Source organism: Gavialis gangeticus, unplaced genomic scaffold (genome assembly GCF_001723915.1).
Source record: "Gavialis gangeticus isolate Ggan-Ray unplaced genomic scaffold, GavGan_comp1, whole genome shotgun sequence".
Taxonomy (NCBI): domain Eukaryota; kingdom Metazoa; phylum Chordata; order Crocodylia; family Gavialidae; genus Gavialis; species Gavialis gangeticus.
Window position 1 is genome coordinate 10,675,957 of NW_017728993.1, and position 18,666 is coordinate 10,694,622.

The window sequence follows — 18,666 nt, forward strand, 5'->3', positions numbered from 1 at the left end:
GACTGCCCCTGTTCCCATTTTAAGCAGCAACTTAAAGGCCACATTTTCAAGGGGGATCTTAACATTTACAGGCTGAGTTTACAGAAGCAATAGCTGGAGATGTATTTGTGCATCCACAGTGAAGCTGGGGTGAAAATCTGGGTCAGTATACCCTATTTACCTGCTTGTTGCTATAAAACAGGCAGAGTTTTAGGCAAAGTAATTTGGCTTGCAGTTAGAAATGAAGCTTGCAAAATGAGGTAGATTTGGACTTCAGCTCTGTTGTGTTGAATATATACTTGGTATTCCTGTAATGTACATTTCCTGGAGAAGGGCAAAATGAGAAATATTTTCTCCTCCATCTTATTCCACAAGTTAGCAGCAGCTCAAATTATTGGTGTGTGGTTTTGTAAGTCTACCAAATGAACCCAAGTTGGAAGGTAAACAGGGCAAATGAAAAGGCCTGGCTCATTAAATTTTTGTATCTGTATGAGCTGTATCAGGAAGCACTCACAGCAACCCAGGTGGCACACGTTTGTACCACAGGCAATACCTGCTCTTTCTCATGTCACTGGATCAAAATATGAAACGTAGAAGATGGGGCTGTCGGCTTTATTGAAAATTCCCTTCTTTTGCCCCAAGCAGAAAGTCACCATTTGGGCCCCCTGTTTCTTGAAAATATCTCTGCCACTCTGAATGTTCAGATAAAAGCTATATTTGAAAAGTTTTTGATGTTTTAAAATTTAAGGTCTAATTTTAAATTTCATGAAAATGTCAACTAGTCTGTAAAAGTTATGAGAGCGTTGCAATTCTTATTATGCCTGCCAGGAAATTATTAAAAACCTAGAAGACTATCCAGAAACCAAAAGATGAAGGAGAATGAGTGGAGCCATTAGTGATTGGACAGTGGGATACAGCAAGTTACTGGAAATGTTGTTTTTATTCCTTTCCTATCATAAATACTACCTGCTCTTGAATGTTTGCAGTTACCGGTAGGTTATGGGTATATTGATGAGTTGGCTGCTGCTAAAAGACATGGGAAATAAGTCTCTAGCAGAAGTTATACTTCTTCCAGGGCCTATCTGGTCCATTAGGGTGACGGGCATATACTCACCTGCACCATCACTGGGGAATGAGCATCATATAGAGGAAAGCGTCACACCGGCAGTAGCTCGCTCCCCTGTGTCTTCTCCCACTTTCCTTCTGATGAAGCCCATTTGGTCAAAATGTGAGTCCTTGGACAACTGCAGCTTTTGGGAAGAAAAGTCTTCTCTGGCTTTTCTCACTGGCCTGGAGTGTCTCCGTATCACGCCCCTTACACCTATCTTTCCTTCCCTCCCTCCCTATGTTTCCTCATCTCATGATCACACCAACAAAATTGCTCCTATCTCTCTGCCTTTGCTATCTTCCAGAATTCGCTTACACAAAAACATAGCCCAGGCTTTCTATTATAATACACGTTACAGAAACAAACCAATCACCATTTGTTATTGGTACATTTATATTTCAAAGCACGCAAACAAATTATTGCCTATTTACGAAAACCCATTTAATAATTGCTTCTCAGGCCTATGCTTCTTGCTTAATTTAAATGATGATATTTGCCATTTGCTGAACCTGGCAGGTTGCTTGATTTACTCTCCTGCTGATGTGTCATTTGTAAGGCTTGCAGTTTGGAGTTTCAAGGCGGCTTCAGGCCTAGCTGAACTTGTAGAGTCTTGCCCAGGTCATTAAAAATAGCCAGGACTGGCAGTGTTGCCACCTTCCACCCCAAGATGGTGTGAACTTCCACAATGGATAAAATAACCAGTGTGCGTGTGCATGGATGTCACACGCTAATGCGAGGTTGTTTTTTTTTTTAACATCCAAATCCAAGAATCTCCACACTCATAAATGCCAGAATGAAGATGGCCCATGCAGGTATAGTATGATACAGTCTTTAGTTTCTGCCCCTGGCCCCCATAAAATTCACGTGAAGTCTGGTTGTAAGTAGAAATTGTGCGGGGCTGAAGTATCTTCTGTTGCTCAGTGGAGACAGTTTTATCTGACTCCGTTATCTTTCCCTAATGTTCTCTCTGTAACCAGCTCAATCCCAACTTCCCCTCTGCAGGCTCCTCATTCATTCTCAGTCTCTCTCTCTCCATCTTCTTCCATCTGTTCCTGATTCCTTCATTCATTATCTGCTCTCCTTGCCCGTTTCTTTACACAGCCAGCTCCTGCTTCTTCTCCGTGTCTCAGTTTTGTTCTTGGAACTGGCCGAACTGTTCTGAGTAAAATTAAAATCAGCCTCAGGCAAGTGTCCAGCACCAGGACTTTTTGCCAAATGGTTAAAGTTTGGCAAAGTTACAAAGAGCTAAAAACAGGGTCTTAGAATGAAAAGTGTCAGACAACCTTAAATAATACGCTGTGCCTAGATATAAACATGACCACATCCTGGGAGTCATTCGAGAATCCTTTGCGGAGAAAAGTGCCACGTAAGAGCAAGAATCTCGTATTTAATCAGCTGAAATGTTCAGTACTTCCCAATATTCATATTAATATAAGCATTAGGCAAGAAATGTACATTTTATATATAAGAAAAAGATCATTATGCAAAAGCAAAGCAATAAATTGGCTTTTCAAAAGCAGTGACGTTCAAAGCAATGCTGTCATTCAATCCCATATTCAGACATACCAGCCAAGGTATATCTAGAAAGGGTGTGAATGCAGCATGTAAAAGCAATAACTCAGCATGGCGTATTGGCCAACTCCGAATTTCCGAGCCTTTTTTTTTTACCCCCCCATAATTTAAGGCTTCATTCATTGAGCACTTTGTTATAAAATTATTTTGTCAAGTATATAACCAGTTGCCAAATCTCTTGGGGACCTGGTATTTGATTGCAGCGGGAAAATATTTTTCTAATGAGCATTATATAGAGAAATCTAAATGGCGACACCATTTGGTCGGATGTTAGCTCCTTAAAGCTGAGATTATTATGATTTTTGCTGATGCTTGTTAATGATCTAACAGCAGATGTATGTACTCTTGATCCCCAAGAAAGTAATTAAAAAAAAAAACATTGTCATGGGCTTTAGGATCTTTTTTTTTTGTTACAAGACGATGCCTATGCAGAAGTAATCTGTGCAAAAGAATGATCCGAACCTTATTCACGCTGGATCGAGGTGAGAGCAGCAAACCCGCGGAGGTTTTGGAGAAGCCGTCCCTGCAAGTCCGCCCCTCGTGCTAACACAGGGTCTGGCGGGAGAGACCGGTGCCTGTCGCAGCGCCACCTGGCGGGCTGCCCGCGTCGCTGCGCGCCGGCCCCGGAGATGCGCGGGCACTTGCAATTGATCTCGCATGTGCTGGACCTTGACAACAACGCCGCCTGCATTGGTGGAGCAGGCGAGCGGCGTGTTGCAAAACTGCTTTGGAAATGTGGTGAGGACGTCTTAGCTGAAACGGGTCTGGATTGATTTTTGTTGGTTTGTTGTTTAATTGTTTTCGGGCGGGGGAAAGGTCTCTTTTTTAACGAAGAGCTGGGAGCCAGGGCGGCTCTTAGCTGAGGGTTTGGTTTCTGCACGGGAGCGGAGCACGTGCCGGGTGCAGAGGTGGTGCCGGGTGCAGACGCGGCGCCCGGCGCCGCCTCCCGCCTCCTTGGCGACGCCGCCGCCGCCAGGACTGAGCCGCCGCGCGGGTGAGTTGCGGGGCTGGGGCCGCTTTTCTCCCCGCCTCGGCTGATCCCTGCCCTGCCCTGCCACCCACCTTTTCAGCTGCTTTGCCCTTACTCCTGCAAGCGAGGCACCCACCGGTGTGCGCCCTCAGCACCTGCTTGCTCCCCAAAGCACCCAGTCTTGTAGGGGGCGCATCCTCTAGGAAAAGCTGCATCACTGCCCGCCATCCCCCTGGCCCGTGGCATCTGCAGGCCGTCAGCGATCGCCAACCGGGCACCGCCGGCAGCAGGGTCTGCAGGTGGTCGCTGACCCCCTAGTCGGTGCTCCCCCTCCCCCCAGATGGCGGTATCTGCGGGCGCTCCCCGCTTGCTGCCACGGTGGGGGCACGCGTTGTTCATGATCATGCCGCTAATCAACACCGTGGCCACTAATAAAGCCGGTTTCCTAGTCGCTGAGGATGGATCGCTTCTTGGCCTCCTGAAGGCTCGGATTAAGCGTGATGGCTTCTTAATGTGGCAGGGGAAATACTGCGCAGCTGGGTCCAAGAAGGCAGTTTTCTGGAACTGCTTCGCAGGCGAACCGCTCTTCTGGCGTGGTTCGGTACCCGCCGAGGTGCAGGGGCTTTAAGCCCAGTTTATGGAAATGGGAGTCTCTTGCTTGCTGCGAGGGCTTTATGTCTAAGGGCGAGCAAAACTCGGAGGTATCCGAACCCCAAGCCTCCAGGCTTGGGCCTGCAAGTAGGAAGCCCACCAAAGGGTTTTGGAAACATCTGAAGCCCCAGGTGCGGGTGGAGGATGTTTGCCGGTAGTAGGGCCACATATGGTTCTTGAATGACTCACGGATTTGGAATTGATTCGGCTGATTGGTTTGGAAAGGAAAAATTTTTTAAAAAAATAAAAAAAAATCCAGGCAGTCTGGAGGGTGCATGGCTTCCCTGCTTTCTCCAGCACTAGCTGGCTCTGCTCCCAAGGGGCGAGATGGCGGATTTGGTTTGGCTGGCCATACCGTGTTGCGTGATGTTACAGGGGAACGGCCGTGGAGTCGACAGAGCGTGAGCCGAACGCAGCCCGCACCATGGCTTCAGTCAGGAGTGTCCCCTATAGAAACAGCATGAACACAGAGACCGTCGTGAAAATCATCGGGAGCAAATACATCCGCTGCACTGTAGAAAAACCCACCGCGTAAGTATGGTCTTGGGGGAGCTCCACTGCAGGCAAACACACTTGTGGGATTGTTGGGTAAAGCACCGCTCCAGGAGCCTGAAATGCTGAGGAAGGGTTAGTATTATATAATAATATCATAGGTATTTTGGATACATCTAATGAAAGGTGGAAGTGAGCTTCCCAAAGTCTGAGAGCTACACACTAGTGCACAGGGGGCACGTCTACATGTGCAATTAATGCAAAGCAATAAACTGCATAGTTTATTGCTCTGGAGTTTATTGTTCCTGGGCACATCATTTGAACATACACCCAGGACCGCAGAACATTGAGCCAGGTCAGAGCAGCCATGGCAGGCAGGGGGCTCTGGGGGTCAGCCCTCTGGGGGTCAATCTACTGGCTGGCGCGCAACGGAGCTTCAGTGTGGGGCTAGCCAGCAGGCAGCCCCCACATTGAAGCACCCTCGTGCCCCTGCCAGCCTTTCCAGTGTCTACACATGTGTTGCTGTGGAGTTTTTTACTTGTAGTACTTTTATTTACAAGTAGTAACTGAACTTGTATTTACTGTTATTTACAAGTACTATCCCGTTGCAGAGTTTACTCCAGCCTAATAGGAGTGCACGCATAGATGCCAAGACATTGCACAGCTAATTAGTCAACTGCATGTTAAACATCTCATGTAGATGAGCCCAGAATTTAGAGAAGATATTATGACAGTAAGGCTGACCAGAAGGTATTTGCAATAATAAATAAGGTTGAGAAATGAATTGGAGTGATAAAGTTTAGTATATATATAATATTCACCTTTCCTCAGCATTTCACTCTTGGAATGGTGCTTTATCCAGTCATACCATGAGTATATTTGCCTGAACACTGGTTATTTTGTGTGTGTGTATGTATAATAAATTGGGAACTTTTAAGGAGCTTGGGTCAAAAACAGATCTCTTAACTTAAGGCTTCACTGAGCATGGTTTGCACGTAGTGCTGGATTTTCAGTGTGTGGGCCTCATTACTTGCACTGGGAGTGATGGAGGGTGCTCAGGGTTTTTGAGAATCAGGAACCTGAGGCATCTAAAATATGGACTGGTTTAGATTTTTGAAGGACTTTGGATAAAACTGTGGCTGACCAGAATTTTTTTAAGTGCTCGTGATCTCCCAGCTCCAATTGAGAGCAATGGGGCACTTCATGTAGGAGTTAGACTGGGTGATGAGCTTTTCAGAAAATCTGGATCATGAGGCCAGGATTTGCAAAGCTGCTGAGGGCACTGGGCATTTGGGGCGACACTTTCAAAAGCAGCTAAGTGATTTAGGCTACCCAGTTCCAGTGAAAGTCAGCCAGGTAAGCTAACCCTCAACTAGCTAACTCTCAACTAGTTTGGGTAATCAGAAGCGGTATAGCTGCATTAGAGCAATGACTTGACAATTTAGCTTATCATAGCTACCTTAGTGTCTATGCATGACACTACATTATGCAATGTCAATATATTCACTTTTTAATAGGAATTAACTATCTGAGAACCTGTAGGCAACTTTGACAATTCATCTTAGTTTAGGTTCTTGTATTGGAAAATCTTGGCCCAGATAGACCAGCTGACAGTTTGGAATTGGCTTCTTTTAGAACATAAAGAAAAAGAGAAGAGGTATGATTTCTAAATCTAGGAATAGAAAATATTTTTACAGTCCAGTGAAAGTAAAATTAAATAAAATAAACATTCAATAGGTAGCATTATAGAAAAGAACAGCACAGCAGGACATTTCTGTTGCCCTTTTCTACACAGGTGCTTATAATGAATCTCCATTGATACTTTTAAGCATATGGTTGTGTGTGTGTATGTGTTTAAATCTAACTAGACTGGAAACCGTATACTTTGTGATAGATATAAAAACTAACAAATTATACATGTTTTTATGTAGTTGATAACATATCACATGTTGATGCTGACATTTAGTGACACTGTTTTCATGAATCAAAAAGAATGGTATTAATAATAAATGGTAAGAATCTTCAAAGATTTGTGCCCAACTTTCAGTCCTGTAAGTGCTAATCTTCAAAAGGAAAAGGCAGAAATTGAGTGGTCAGTCTTCCAGTCCTCACAAAACATAAGGTTGCTAAAGAAATTAATTTGATAATCTCACTTGGGTAACTGTGAGTAGCAGCTTGTTCCCTTAAGATGTTTTAGCACATTACGGAATAACTAGCTGACTCAAATGCTGAGTGTAAATTGAAATAATAAAACCCACCAATCCCACTTGTTTCAGGGATGTTCGGGGTTGAATGGACTCTAGTATTTTATACTAATGACAGAGAGCAATGCAGGCTGTAAAATACATGCAATCTCTGCACAGTGATTGGGGTAATAGAAAAAATAACCTGCTTGATAATTAATAGCAGAATTTGAGGCAGAATTAAAATAATTGGAATTCTAATGTAGTGTCTGGGAAGAGTGAGGGGAACCGTAAATAATTCCAGTGTCACTTTTAACTAAAAATCCATTTGCCTTGGTGCTTAGCTAAACTTCTGTGCTGTTGCCGACCTCTCAGTGAACGTGTATGGTCAAGATGCTGGCATAAGATGACATGATATGGGTCAGTGTTTCAATCCGAGACAATAAAGGAGGGGAACGTGTACCATGACACTATAAGTATACATGTTATTTAGTTCTTGCTTCTAATTGCTAAAACCCTATAACAATAACGATTTCCTCTTCCTAACGTTTCTTCCTGTACAAGTTTTGCAGAAGTAAGAGGAAATTCTACTCAATACACAGCAGCTTGAAATTCTCTGGTCTGTATGATACAGAAGATCAGGCTTGAAATCTGACAGTCTCTTCTGACCTTAAGCTCTAATCCCCAGCCAGCTCCCTGCTAATACCTGAACCTTTCCATCCAAACAGTTAGCTTTCTAAAGACAAAATATTTTCCATGTTACTATTTAATCTTCATGAAAATGGAACATACATTTGCACCATGTTATATCTACGCTTTTTTTTCACAGCACGGGAAAGGAGAGCATGGAGGTTGAAACTCAAGCTGCACTCAAGAAGTTGCCCCCTTCTAATACAAGACAGATACATGGAAACCCTCCAGGTCTCAGTAACTCTCTTTGTCAACAAATCAATTATGACTTTGATTATGCAAGACAGAATAAAGGCAAACAGGAAGAGGACAAGTCTAAACACGCACGAACAAGCAGCAGCAGACTTTTGGATGGCAAAGTGAGTTGCCATAACTGCAGCCGCAACATTATGAATTGCACAGTTCTCCTAAGGAAAACTCTGTGGCAAATACTTAATGTCAAACTGGATGGAAATAAGCAGATCTCTTTGCAGCAGTGTAAATAATCTGCTGTGCATTAAGAGCCTAGTAATGCAAGCCTTATGCTATTGAGGACTCTGGGGTCCTCTTGAAGTCAAGATGAGCACAGGTGCCGCACTCAGCTCCTTAGCAAGTTAAGGATCTCAGAAGGCTTTGCAGACGAGTTAAGGTCTATCATGCACCTGTGTCCTGAATCGTCATGTTATAGATGGACAAACTGGTGCACTTAAATAGGAGTCTAGATTTTTAAGGGTTCAGTAATTTGAGGTGCCTGATTTAGGGGTACCATGTGCCTGGCTGGTCTGATACCAAGTTGGTGAGTTAAATGGAGATGTTGCCTTTGGGTGGAAAGATTTAAAAAATTTGGAGTCAGCCCTGAGTGTGGGATGGCTCAGAGCTGCCCCATCTGAGTGGAAATTGTGCCACTGCCTCTAACCTCCTTGCTTTCAGGGCTTGTTGCCTTCCTTACTTGCTTGCTCAACTCTGGTTTTCCTACTCTTTGCTTCGCCTGCTTGGAGGAACTGTCATGTGCATGGGCTCTGTTCTGTCCCCTTCAACAGGAGCATTCGGGGGGCCATATCAATTGGGGGTCTTGCTCCCCCATTTCTTCACTATACAGGATTGCTATCCAGCCCTTTTGGCTTTAAGACCAATGACAGATTTCCACAGGAAAAGCTAACACATCTGTTTCCTAGTTAAGCAACTTCCTAGCCAGGAAATGAATTTCTCCCGCCTTATCTCTCCCGGAGTATGTACAGTTGTTTGTTGTATTTATAACTAGGCCCTACTTTCACAGCTCAGAGCAAATTTTTGCCACTTCTCCTCCACCCAAGGCATTTCATGAATAAACCATGATTTGGAAGGCCAATATTTGTGACATCGTTTCTGTACTTGGAACCCGTTGTTAAGGCAAGACAAATCTGATGGACATAGGGCACTATGGGGAGGACACAGTGGTCATAAAGGATCCACTGACTTCACAGATTGCTATTTTTTTTTTGGTTTTGAACTCACTGGGGCAGCAGTGCCTAAATTACATTTCATTTAGCCCCAGTGTCAATTTAGACTTCATCAAAAAATGAAGGAGAGACTTGTTACTGATTCAGATTTTTGTGAAATGAACTGATTCATTTATACAGACTTCCTCCTCAAAATGTTGGGATTGAATTAATCTCTTACTGAAAGTAGTGAGCACTTTTCACCTTAATCTCTAATGTGGGTGCTTGTTTCTAAAGCTTAGCAAAGCACATGAAACACTTTAAACCTGTTGCTGGAAACTTGAATGTGAGTGGATTAGCTCGTCTATCTGAGCATCATTGCCCTCTCCTGGAGGGAATCAGAACTGCACCACTACGAGTCATGAGCACTCTTAAAGGATTCGTCTTTATCTTAAGCAATGAGGGAAGGGATTTCAGAGCTGCAGGAGCTATTTATAGGAATAGAAGTGTCTGCTGTAATATATGTTTCATTTAAACATGTGTTAGTGTTAGAGCGTAAATATGTCTGCTTTTTTAAGTCGAGATAACCAGCATATGCTTTGCGTGGTGACAAAAATCAGCATTTCATATTTGCACTCAAAGAGCAGAGACATTTATACTCCTTTGATCACCTCACATCTAATTCTGCATTTCATTTCCCAGGTTTCAAAATCATCAAATATTCAGTGCGTCAGTGTTCCCTCAGGAGACCAGACTTTGTCCTATATTCACGTCCTTCAAAAGCCATTTCTGAGAGTTCAGGCTTTAGGACAACAAGTAGGAGAGCACCAGGTAACTGTACTTAAATATTGCCATAATTGTTCACCTAGTAAACTTTTTCTATGATGTTCTGGTTCATTATGGGCATACTCCTTACATAAGTCACATTTATTCTAAAGGGAAAGAAGACAGAGAAAAGCTGGCTCTAAATCATCTTTCTATTCCCCAGGTCCCAACACTAGCTGGAAAAGCTCTCACCATCACTTAAAGCAGCTAAGTTATGTCAGCAGCAATTGAGGATCATTCAGAAGTCCTGGGGACCCCACTCCACCACCTCCTGTCCTTAGCATGCTCCATAAAGTGAGCAAAGTGACCGGAGCATGTCACTGCCTGCAGCCCTACAATTCATCTGTGGCAAGGGAAGTCCTTGGCTGCCCATTTGGGGAACCTTTATTGCTGTCATGTTGCTTCGGCAGCACTCGGCATGCTGAAGAATGAGCCTACAGGCTTGCTCAGTAGAGACATTCAAATGGGGCTGTAATGCAGTGTTCGCTCAGACGTCAGCTTTGCCACCTCTCCTATGAGTGACCATATATTACGTGATCACTGCTCTTTTTAAAAACAGGTGGTCGACTAAGTTATCGTGCTTAATTTCCACCAGGTTTTCAACCAAGGTCCAGCAGAGTCACCGGAGGAAGACGATTCTCTCCTGACTCTAGTCAGAAATGAATTTGGACGGGCTCCTTTTAATTTGGCTTTGTTGGAAGAAGTGCTGAGAGATCTTAAGGCTCTGGATCCCTCCTTCTCAGGCTTTCTTCCTCAGTCTCAGCTGAGCTGTCTCCTTCTGAAGCATGAAGTCCCTCTACAATTACCGACTGTCAAGCTTCTTTTTGAGAGGTTTTTCAAAGCAAATGACTCTGAACTGGTATGTTAATCTAAATGCCTTAACTGGGGGGGAGGGGTCAATTTGCCTTTTATTTATTTATCTTTCTTATCCATGTAAATCAAGTAGAAGAGATTAATAGGAAATAACTGCTTTAGCTTAGAGATGCTCATATTTTGGCTTGATTTTCTACTTGGGGGTTAGTCTGCACTATAGCAAACATGGCCTACCTGACCAGTCTGTTTTGGCACACTTCCTGTCTTTTGCCATGCCTTCAGGGCTGCTACTGTAATCAGTTGCAGGCCTCGACAGCAGAAGGGATGTTGTAATATGCTGGCAATTTTGCTTATGTGCTAGTGCCCACAATGATCCAACTGCAGATGTTAGCTCATGGCATTTAAAAAAAATTGCTTGGCATCATTAACTGGAAATGGCACAGAGTTAGGCTAATGCCGAGGGCTTTTGAAAATCCCACCCATTAACTCTAGTACAGCTGCTTGTGGAGAGTTTTCCTCACCTTAAGAATCAAAGACCCGTCATTTTTAGCTAATGGGGCTGACATTACATTTCCCTGCACCATGCTGTTGGATGCATGAACCATGCAACTGAGTCAGCACCCTCCAAGCAGCCACACCAGCAGTGACACTTGGCACCCACCTTTTATCCCCAGTGGAGCCCCCAGATGTTGCTGCACCTGTTTAGTAGAGGCAGAGGCAGGACTTGCTTTGCAGTTTTTAACAATAGTACTTTTCCAGTAACATTTCCTCAACGCTTGCTGTCAGGTCTCCGTTTTCCTCTCACATATCCCTTTCCTGTCCGCATTTGCTCTGCTCCTTATCTCTGTCTCCTTTCTATCCCTTCACCCTCAACTGGGATGTATGTTTTTCAGTGTCCAGTGAAGTAGCAAAGACACTGGGACTTACTCTTTGGAAATGAAATTTAAATATAAATCCACCCCCCCACCCAAAACCCTCCCCCCCAACAATATGTGAAAGGTTAAAATAAACTGATATTCCTCTACTCCCTTTATTTATGCTCATACCCACTTGTATTTTTGTAGGTGAATTATGACAAGCTGGTTCAGTTTTTAAGACTAGCTGCAGCAATTAAAATGCAGAATATCGAGACATGTGCTCCGGGTCTTCAAGTAAAGAGTCTAACTGCAAAGGATCAAAGCAAAAGGTTCTATTTTTGTTTTTTACATGTACTAATTACTCTGAGCAAATGAGCAATGTATCTGGGAAATCATCCTTTCTCAGGTTTCCATCTGGTAAAAGTCTTGTAGGTGCTATATCTTCAAAATATTTTCACTCCTTCACTTTTCATTGAGGATTCTCGAGTCAGAAATGGCTCTCCAATTAAGAAATGTTTTACATAGTTCAGAGGAACACAGATTTTTTTCTCTTGGATCCATTCAAATCACTCCTAGAGCAACATGTTTTGAGTCTGTGAACACCTACACTACATAATGCTGGGAAGCATCGTTTGAGATTATACAAAATCTCTTTACTTAACCTTGGCAAGGAAAAAACGGTTCAATTAGAGGAAGCATTTTAATGTTATATTTGTGTGTGCAAGTGCATCTTTGGTGCAAATACTGGCTTAACATCCCTGCAAATGGACGTTCTGACTGCCCAGACACACTTTCAGTGCATGCCCCCCTCTCCTACCAATGTATGTAACAAATGTACAAAGGTTATGCACCTATTGTGTTCTTCATCTTACTGCTGAAATTCAGGTGGAATAGTGGGTTTTTTGTGATGTGAACACCAGTGAATGAGCAGCTGGACTGAGATGATCACCTCATTTCTTATAGTTCACCATGCAGCAATCAGACACCAGTATGTTTCTGTCCCATGAGACTAATTGTTCTAATCATTGCATGTCACAGTGACATTAGGCAGTACCAAGTGTCACAGGATGAGTTTTCCACAAAGATAGGGTTTTATTAAAGCATGCATTAAGTTTAGTATTACCAGAAAGAGCCTGAGGCAAAAACAAAGCTGATATTTATGATAGATGGCTCACAGCCATGCCATCTCCGCTGTGCTTCTGTCCGAACCTATAGAGTTGGGCCCATTTGGTACTGGAGTGGAAAACCTCCCAGGAAATATGGCTCACTACAGGTGCTGGGTCAGTAGATGTTCCTCTTCCTTTCAAGTTGATACTGAGCCCACTGTCAACTTGTAGCTGGGAGGCATTCAGGCATTTGAAAGTACCATTTTTTAGGTGAAACAACAAAGTTCTAAGGTCCTGATAAAATTGTCAATATAAATCTTAGAGAAATTTTCACAGGAATCAGAGCATTAAATCTGATAATTTGGCCAATATCTGGCATGGATAATTGCACCTTGCTTACCCTGTCATTTTAGCTGGAATGCTATTTTTCTTCTCTTCCTACATTCACCTGCCAGCATATGCTAGAGTTTCTTTGTCTCACAGGAGGGGGGATGTACTTTTAAAGCATTTGGGGTTATTTGGAGGATGACAATAAATTGGTATTCTGTATATTTTAATTCTTTAGCTTTCTGACTTCCGAAGACCCAATACAGACCTTGAAGCAAGCAATAAGGGAACGTAAAGCGGAACTGGACATAGAAAAGCTGAGCTTAAGTTTTCAGAAAGAAGACAAGTCCTCTTCAGGCCTTCTCTCATTTTGTAAAGTAAGTAGGTACACTGCTTTAGGTTGTACTTTGCATTATCCCAGTGATAGGGATTCCATTCCTTAAGCTTAAAAATGTTCATGCATGAGAGTTGGGGAGAGCTGAAGAGCAGGTGTCACAAGCCCTAAAACTGGTTTTAGTAAAACTTGTGGCCTTGTAAAGTTTAGACTACTCCTATATTATAGCCAGTGGGTGCAAAAATAATTAATGAAAAATCAGTGGTAGAGCTTAAATGAATTTCTCCGTAGATGGAAAGTTGAGGCTTTATACTCCGCAAGAGACAATGTGTCATTGCTCATTGTGTCACCAACCTAAAATGACAAGTGAGAGGGAGAAGAGACGTTTTGGATAAGAATAGGGACGAGTGCTTTTGGGGTTATCCAGCACACAAATTAGAGTTTGCCTATGTTTTTTGGTCTTTTGGTTTTCATTTAAATGTAGGCTTATAAGTTATTTTTAATTCTGTTTGGTAGATCATGGTTAGAAAACGTTAGCCTTTTGTCCAACATTTTTAAACGTAAAATGCTTGGCTGAAAACTCTGAGATCCTCTGCAAACACTGGTTTTCAGTTTTTCAAAAAAATTTTGAAAATTGGGTATTTCTCACAAAAAAACCCCTTCATTTAGTTGCAATCCTACTTTTGGTTAAAAAATGGAACATTTCCAGCTGGTATTATTCGTACACTGTCACTTGATTCTGTGCTGAGTTTGCATTCAGAATTCTCCCTGGAGGTCAGCAGAGTTTTGCACGTGCAGTGTTTGAAGTCATCCTCCTAAGACATGGATCAGCCAGCGGCACACTACACCCAAGCATAAAGCATTTTGTTAGCATGTTTTAGGATGCTTTTCTGTGACACTTTTGCACAGGAGTTGGTGTGTCTGATATTAACCTGATTCATAGTAAATCATAAATTACTTGGTTAATACCAGCTTTCAATGGACATCTTATATTTCCAGGTTGAGATGATTTGCCAGAAGCATGGATTAGTACTAACTCCTTTGTTGCTGGAAGCTTTGTTCAAGAAACACGAGTTGTGCACAGGAGGCAGAGTACAGTGAGTGTTTAATACCATCCTCACTTGATACGTCTTTCTAGTGTATCCTTAAAGTTGCACTAGACCTGGGTCTCTTCCATCACTCTGCTCTTAGGTGTGTCATAGAGACCGGCAATTACAGTGGCAGGTCCAGAACCTGCGATTTCATAGATTTAATAGATTTTCAGGACCCTAAATGCCCATCTTTGGTTCCAGGAGGGTGGCGAGCGAAAGCTCTGGGGCACAATTGTGCTGCGTCCAAGGGTGAGATGAAAGACCATTCACTGTTTGATTCTCCACCATACTTTCCTAGCAGCTTGAAACAGGATAGGCCCTTTGCTTTCAAGGCTGGATCCTGCAGAACACTGAGAGCCCTGTACACCTAAGGGATAATACATGAATGCTGTGTGCCCTCGGAGGCTGGAGAGGCACGGCGACCACCCGCAGGCAGTGGCGGTGTCGGCAGCAGGGTCATGGCGGCAGCGAGTGGGGAGCTCCAGCAGGCAGCTGTGGTGGTGTCAGGAGGGGGCCAAGCGGGGAGCTCCTGCAGGCCATCTGCAGATGCCACCGGCAGGGGCAGCAGCAGCCAGTGGCAATCGGGGACTGCCCGCAGATGCCACTGGCAGTGTTGGTGGCAAAGTGGGGTGGCAAGTGGCGACCGCCAGCAGCATCGGTGGTGATTTTTGCAGGGGGTACACCGCCAAGCTCATGGGGTGCATGTGTACCCGCGTGCACCCCCTACACATTGCCAGTGGGATAATAGAGAGTCAGTGAAAGCTCATATGGCCTCATCTGGGAGCTGTTCAGCACCACACACCAGTAGACCTTACATCTCCCTTGATAGTTCTTTGACTGTTTAATGCCAGTGGCATGATACTGGATCAGATGGACCACTGGCTCGATCCAGTTAACAACTCCCATGCTCCTGCACCTGCAGTTTAGGCCTGAGCTTGCCTTCAGAGGAGTCTTAATGCAGGACTGTGTTGGTGACTGTCCTAGTACAGATGTATCATAGCTTGCTTCATATGCTAGACAGTTACCTATGTGTAGTGCAGTGAAGGACACCATAATGCCACTGACCTTCAGTGAGGAATTACATTTGAAAGGGATCAACTGTTCCACGCACTTACCATCTTTGGCTAAAGCCTTGTCTGTTAAATTAAACCCATTTTGTTAAAGACTTTAGATGCCGCTTGCCCATATGCAGAATTACATCTTTAAAGATTAAAAAATCCAATATAAACAAAATAAATCTAGGGAGCTGAATGCATGAATCATTATTTTAGTACATATTGTCCTTTCTAATCCGCAGTCCAATTGTGAAGCCATTTGCAATGCTGCTTCTTAGTAATTAGCAGGAATCAAGCTCTGAGCCACTTTCTGATTAAATGTGCTTAAAATCAATAAAACATCATGAGTGATTATAGTCACGTGAACTTATCCCTGTTGAACAAAGCAGAATAAGTTATGTCCTCTCTTTAACTTGTCAAAAAGAAAATTGGGGGCTGGAAGGAGGAGGAACGTCTGGTATTGCTACACATCTCCTTCCTTTATTCCTTTTAAGGGCCTTCCTCCCAGTCTTTTGCAGGAGTGGAGGGGAGGTCAGGTTATTTTCTGGAGCCTGCAAGAGTGGAAAGAAACTCTGGATAAGTCCCATACAGGATTGCTAAGTGATGTGCTGAGAGCTCCATGTAAAATTTGGTCATCTTCAACTTTAAGGACAATCTTAAAGTTGCACATTGCACTGGCAAATATGGCGGCAACCCCTTTTGAAAGCATTGTCTCAAGCACGTGTACAGTTTGTTATATGATTTATTGAATGCGTTGGCATACATTAGGCTTTATTCATGCCATTATTTATCTTGCTCTGATGTATATTTATAATGTCATTCTTCTTTTCAAAAGTATTTTTACACATTTATTTCTAAGTTTTAACTATATCTCTGTCTTCATTTGCATAGCGTCATTGGGCCAAACTGGTTTTGGGTTTTTTTGTGGGGAAGGTAGGAGGAGGTAGAAACTGGAAATATTTGATTTCAAAATGTTTTTTCATGCAGATGGAGGAAGCTTGTGGAGTTACTCAAGGAAGCTCACTCAGATATGGCCTCTAATTTGTCTCTTCCTGCAGGTAAGTTAAGGGGTTGTCAGTGTAAATTACATCTATGAGATATAATAAGCAGCCTGAAAACAGTCTATTACCAGACTAGCAGTTTCTGAAATGTCTTTTTTCTAAGTAGCAAACTGTCTTCTAGTCTGTGCCCTGCTGCTGGTAATGCCATCCTCCCAAGGGACCATGCTGAGCACTTTTTCTTTCAAAATGAAAAGGTCTTACAAAACTGGAAACAAAAAAGAAGAAAGTTCATCAAACATTTGTCTCAATCCTAATTAGCAGAACAATGTATATTTTCCAAAGGCAAGTGGTGCATCATAATTCCCCACAGCTGGATTCATGCAGTCAACTCAGGATGTTCACTGCTTGTAATTGGAAAGCCAATCCTCTCTGTCTCTCAGTAGCAGGCAGAGTGCACCTGTTTCACTGTACTTTACCTTTTTCTCCTTTTAATGGGCTTTTCTATCACTGCTGTTGTAGTGTGATACTTACAGGGGGGAAAAATCATGCAGATGTATAGGGCAAATAGTGTGAGCGGATGCAGCTGCACTGCTGAGGCATAGCAAGCAAGTTGAACACGCAGGTCAAGGTGGGGTGGGGCAGTTTGGCAGGGAAGCTCCATTCAACTTGCCTCCCTTCTTTCTCAGCCCCCCATATATATTATATGGTGCAGCACTGCATTGTACTGCTCCTGTAGCCAAAAGGCAGCATGAGACTTCCTTTACAGCTGTACAGCCCTCCCCGCTGTCAAGAGCCTTTGTCGCAGCCGGTAAAACTCTGTACTACCCATGTTGGGTCACAACATCTGGTACCTAGGCTCCACGCAACAGCATGTATCTAGGGGCAGGGGACACCATTCCACTTGCCCCACTTGGCCCCTTACACTCCTGGGTGTGGTGCTGCACTGCCCATCTTCTGTGGCTCAGCATAGGCAGTGTGGCATTTCCCCTGCCATGGCAAAGACCCCTGGTGAGGGGGCAGGATCCTGGCACCCTCTCCTAGTCAGCCCCTGGGATGGGTGCCCCTCTTGCCCTGCCCTAGTTATCCCCCAGCTGCAATGTCTCTCAGTTGATGCCAGCTGAGGATCTGCTTCTGTTAGGTTCAGGAGACTTATCTTAGGAATGCATTGACCTGGAGGATGCAAAGATGATGCTGGACCTGAAGTTTCATTGCCTTGTACCTTATTGATACCAGTGCAGAGTGGGCACCGCAGGCTACCAAAGCAGAGTGATTGGTATCAGCCCAAATAATGATGGGAGACTTGTTAGGTGGCAAAGTGCTATGCAACCACATTGATGTCAGTGGGGGGGTGTTGATACTCAGTGCCCTGAAAGATAAGGGTCATAGTTACCCTAGGTGTATCGATGCAGATACGGTCCAGGCATTAATCAAAGTTCTTCTGCTTGGGAGGGTTGAATTTGCTTTGCCACATGTCTGACCTAGCTCTGTGTTGTATCAGGGGAGTCCATATTGGAAAGCTTTAACATGGTCTTCTTGTTTCAGTTGTCCAGGCTGTTTGGCTACCAGCAGGAATTTATCTCCCATCATCTCTTCCTGTGTTTATTGACAAGTGGCAGTTTTTCTGCAGTTTTCCTTTATCGTACGGTGTGATCAGCCAGGCTGAGATGACACGCATTCTGCTTGTGTCTGCTGCTTGTTTAACAGTCTACAGAAAGCTGATAAAGGCCAGATGTATCAAAAAAGATTTCCCCTCCAAGGCCTAATTCTGGACTTTGATGCATTCATGAAGCACTCCTTAAAATGCAGGGCACCGTCTGGAGTGCACCAGATCAGGAAATGACTAGATGGGAGTTTTATATGATTTAGCTTCCTTGCCCAGGGATAGAAAGGAGTAGTACAGAAGGAACAATAAACTAAAAGGGTGATGTAGGTTAATGTAGCCCTCCTCCCACACTTGTATTAGCTAGTTGCTTTTCCTTATACAACCTCTTTTTTCTAGTCTCTTGATAGAGGAGTTTACCTTGCGTAGACTCCCTAGGAGTCAGTAGGTCAAATTCAAACCCAATTCCAAAGGGGTTGTGTAAAATGGTGGCGGTTACCCCTGGAAATAGGCTTGACTCAGAGGTAGTTTGTCTTGGAGTAACTTAGGCTGAGCAGGTTAGAGGAAGATGTAAATCCCTCTAGCTTAGCCTCTTTTAGCCTCACGTGGACTTGC

General features: G+C 43.7%; 1 protein-coding gene across 1 annotated transcript in view; it reads left to right on the plus strand.

Moving 5' to 3' along the window:
• The first annotated feature begins 4,544 nt into the window (after positions 1–4,544).
• Positions 4,545–18,666, plus strand: part of CUNH1orf87 (chromosome unknown C1orf87 homolog) — a 34,614-nt gene continuing 20,492 nt past the window's right edge. The window contains exons 1-8 of the mRNA XM_019501207.1: positions 4,545–4,811; positions 7,785–8,004; positions 9,745–9,873; positions 10,463–10,726; positions 11,745–11,866; positions 13,209–13,347; positions 14,304–14,401; positions 16,438–16,508. Of these exons, the coding sequence (XP_019356752.1) occupies positions 4,705–4,811; positions 7,785–8,004; positions 9,745–9,873; positions 10,463–10,726; positions 11,745–11,866; positions 13,209–13,347; positions 14,304–14,401; positions 16,438–16,508 (1,150 nt within the window). The 5' untranslated portion in view covers positions 4,545–4,704. The remainder of the gene's footprint in view (positions 4,812–7,784; positions 8,005–9,744; positions 9,874–10,462; positions 10,727–11,744; positions 11,867–13,208; positions 13,348–14,303; positions 14,402–16,437; positions 16,509–18,666) is intronic.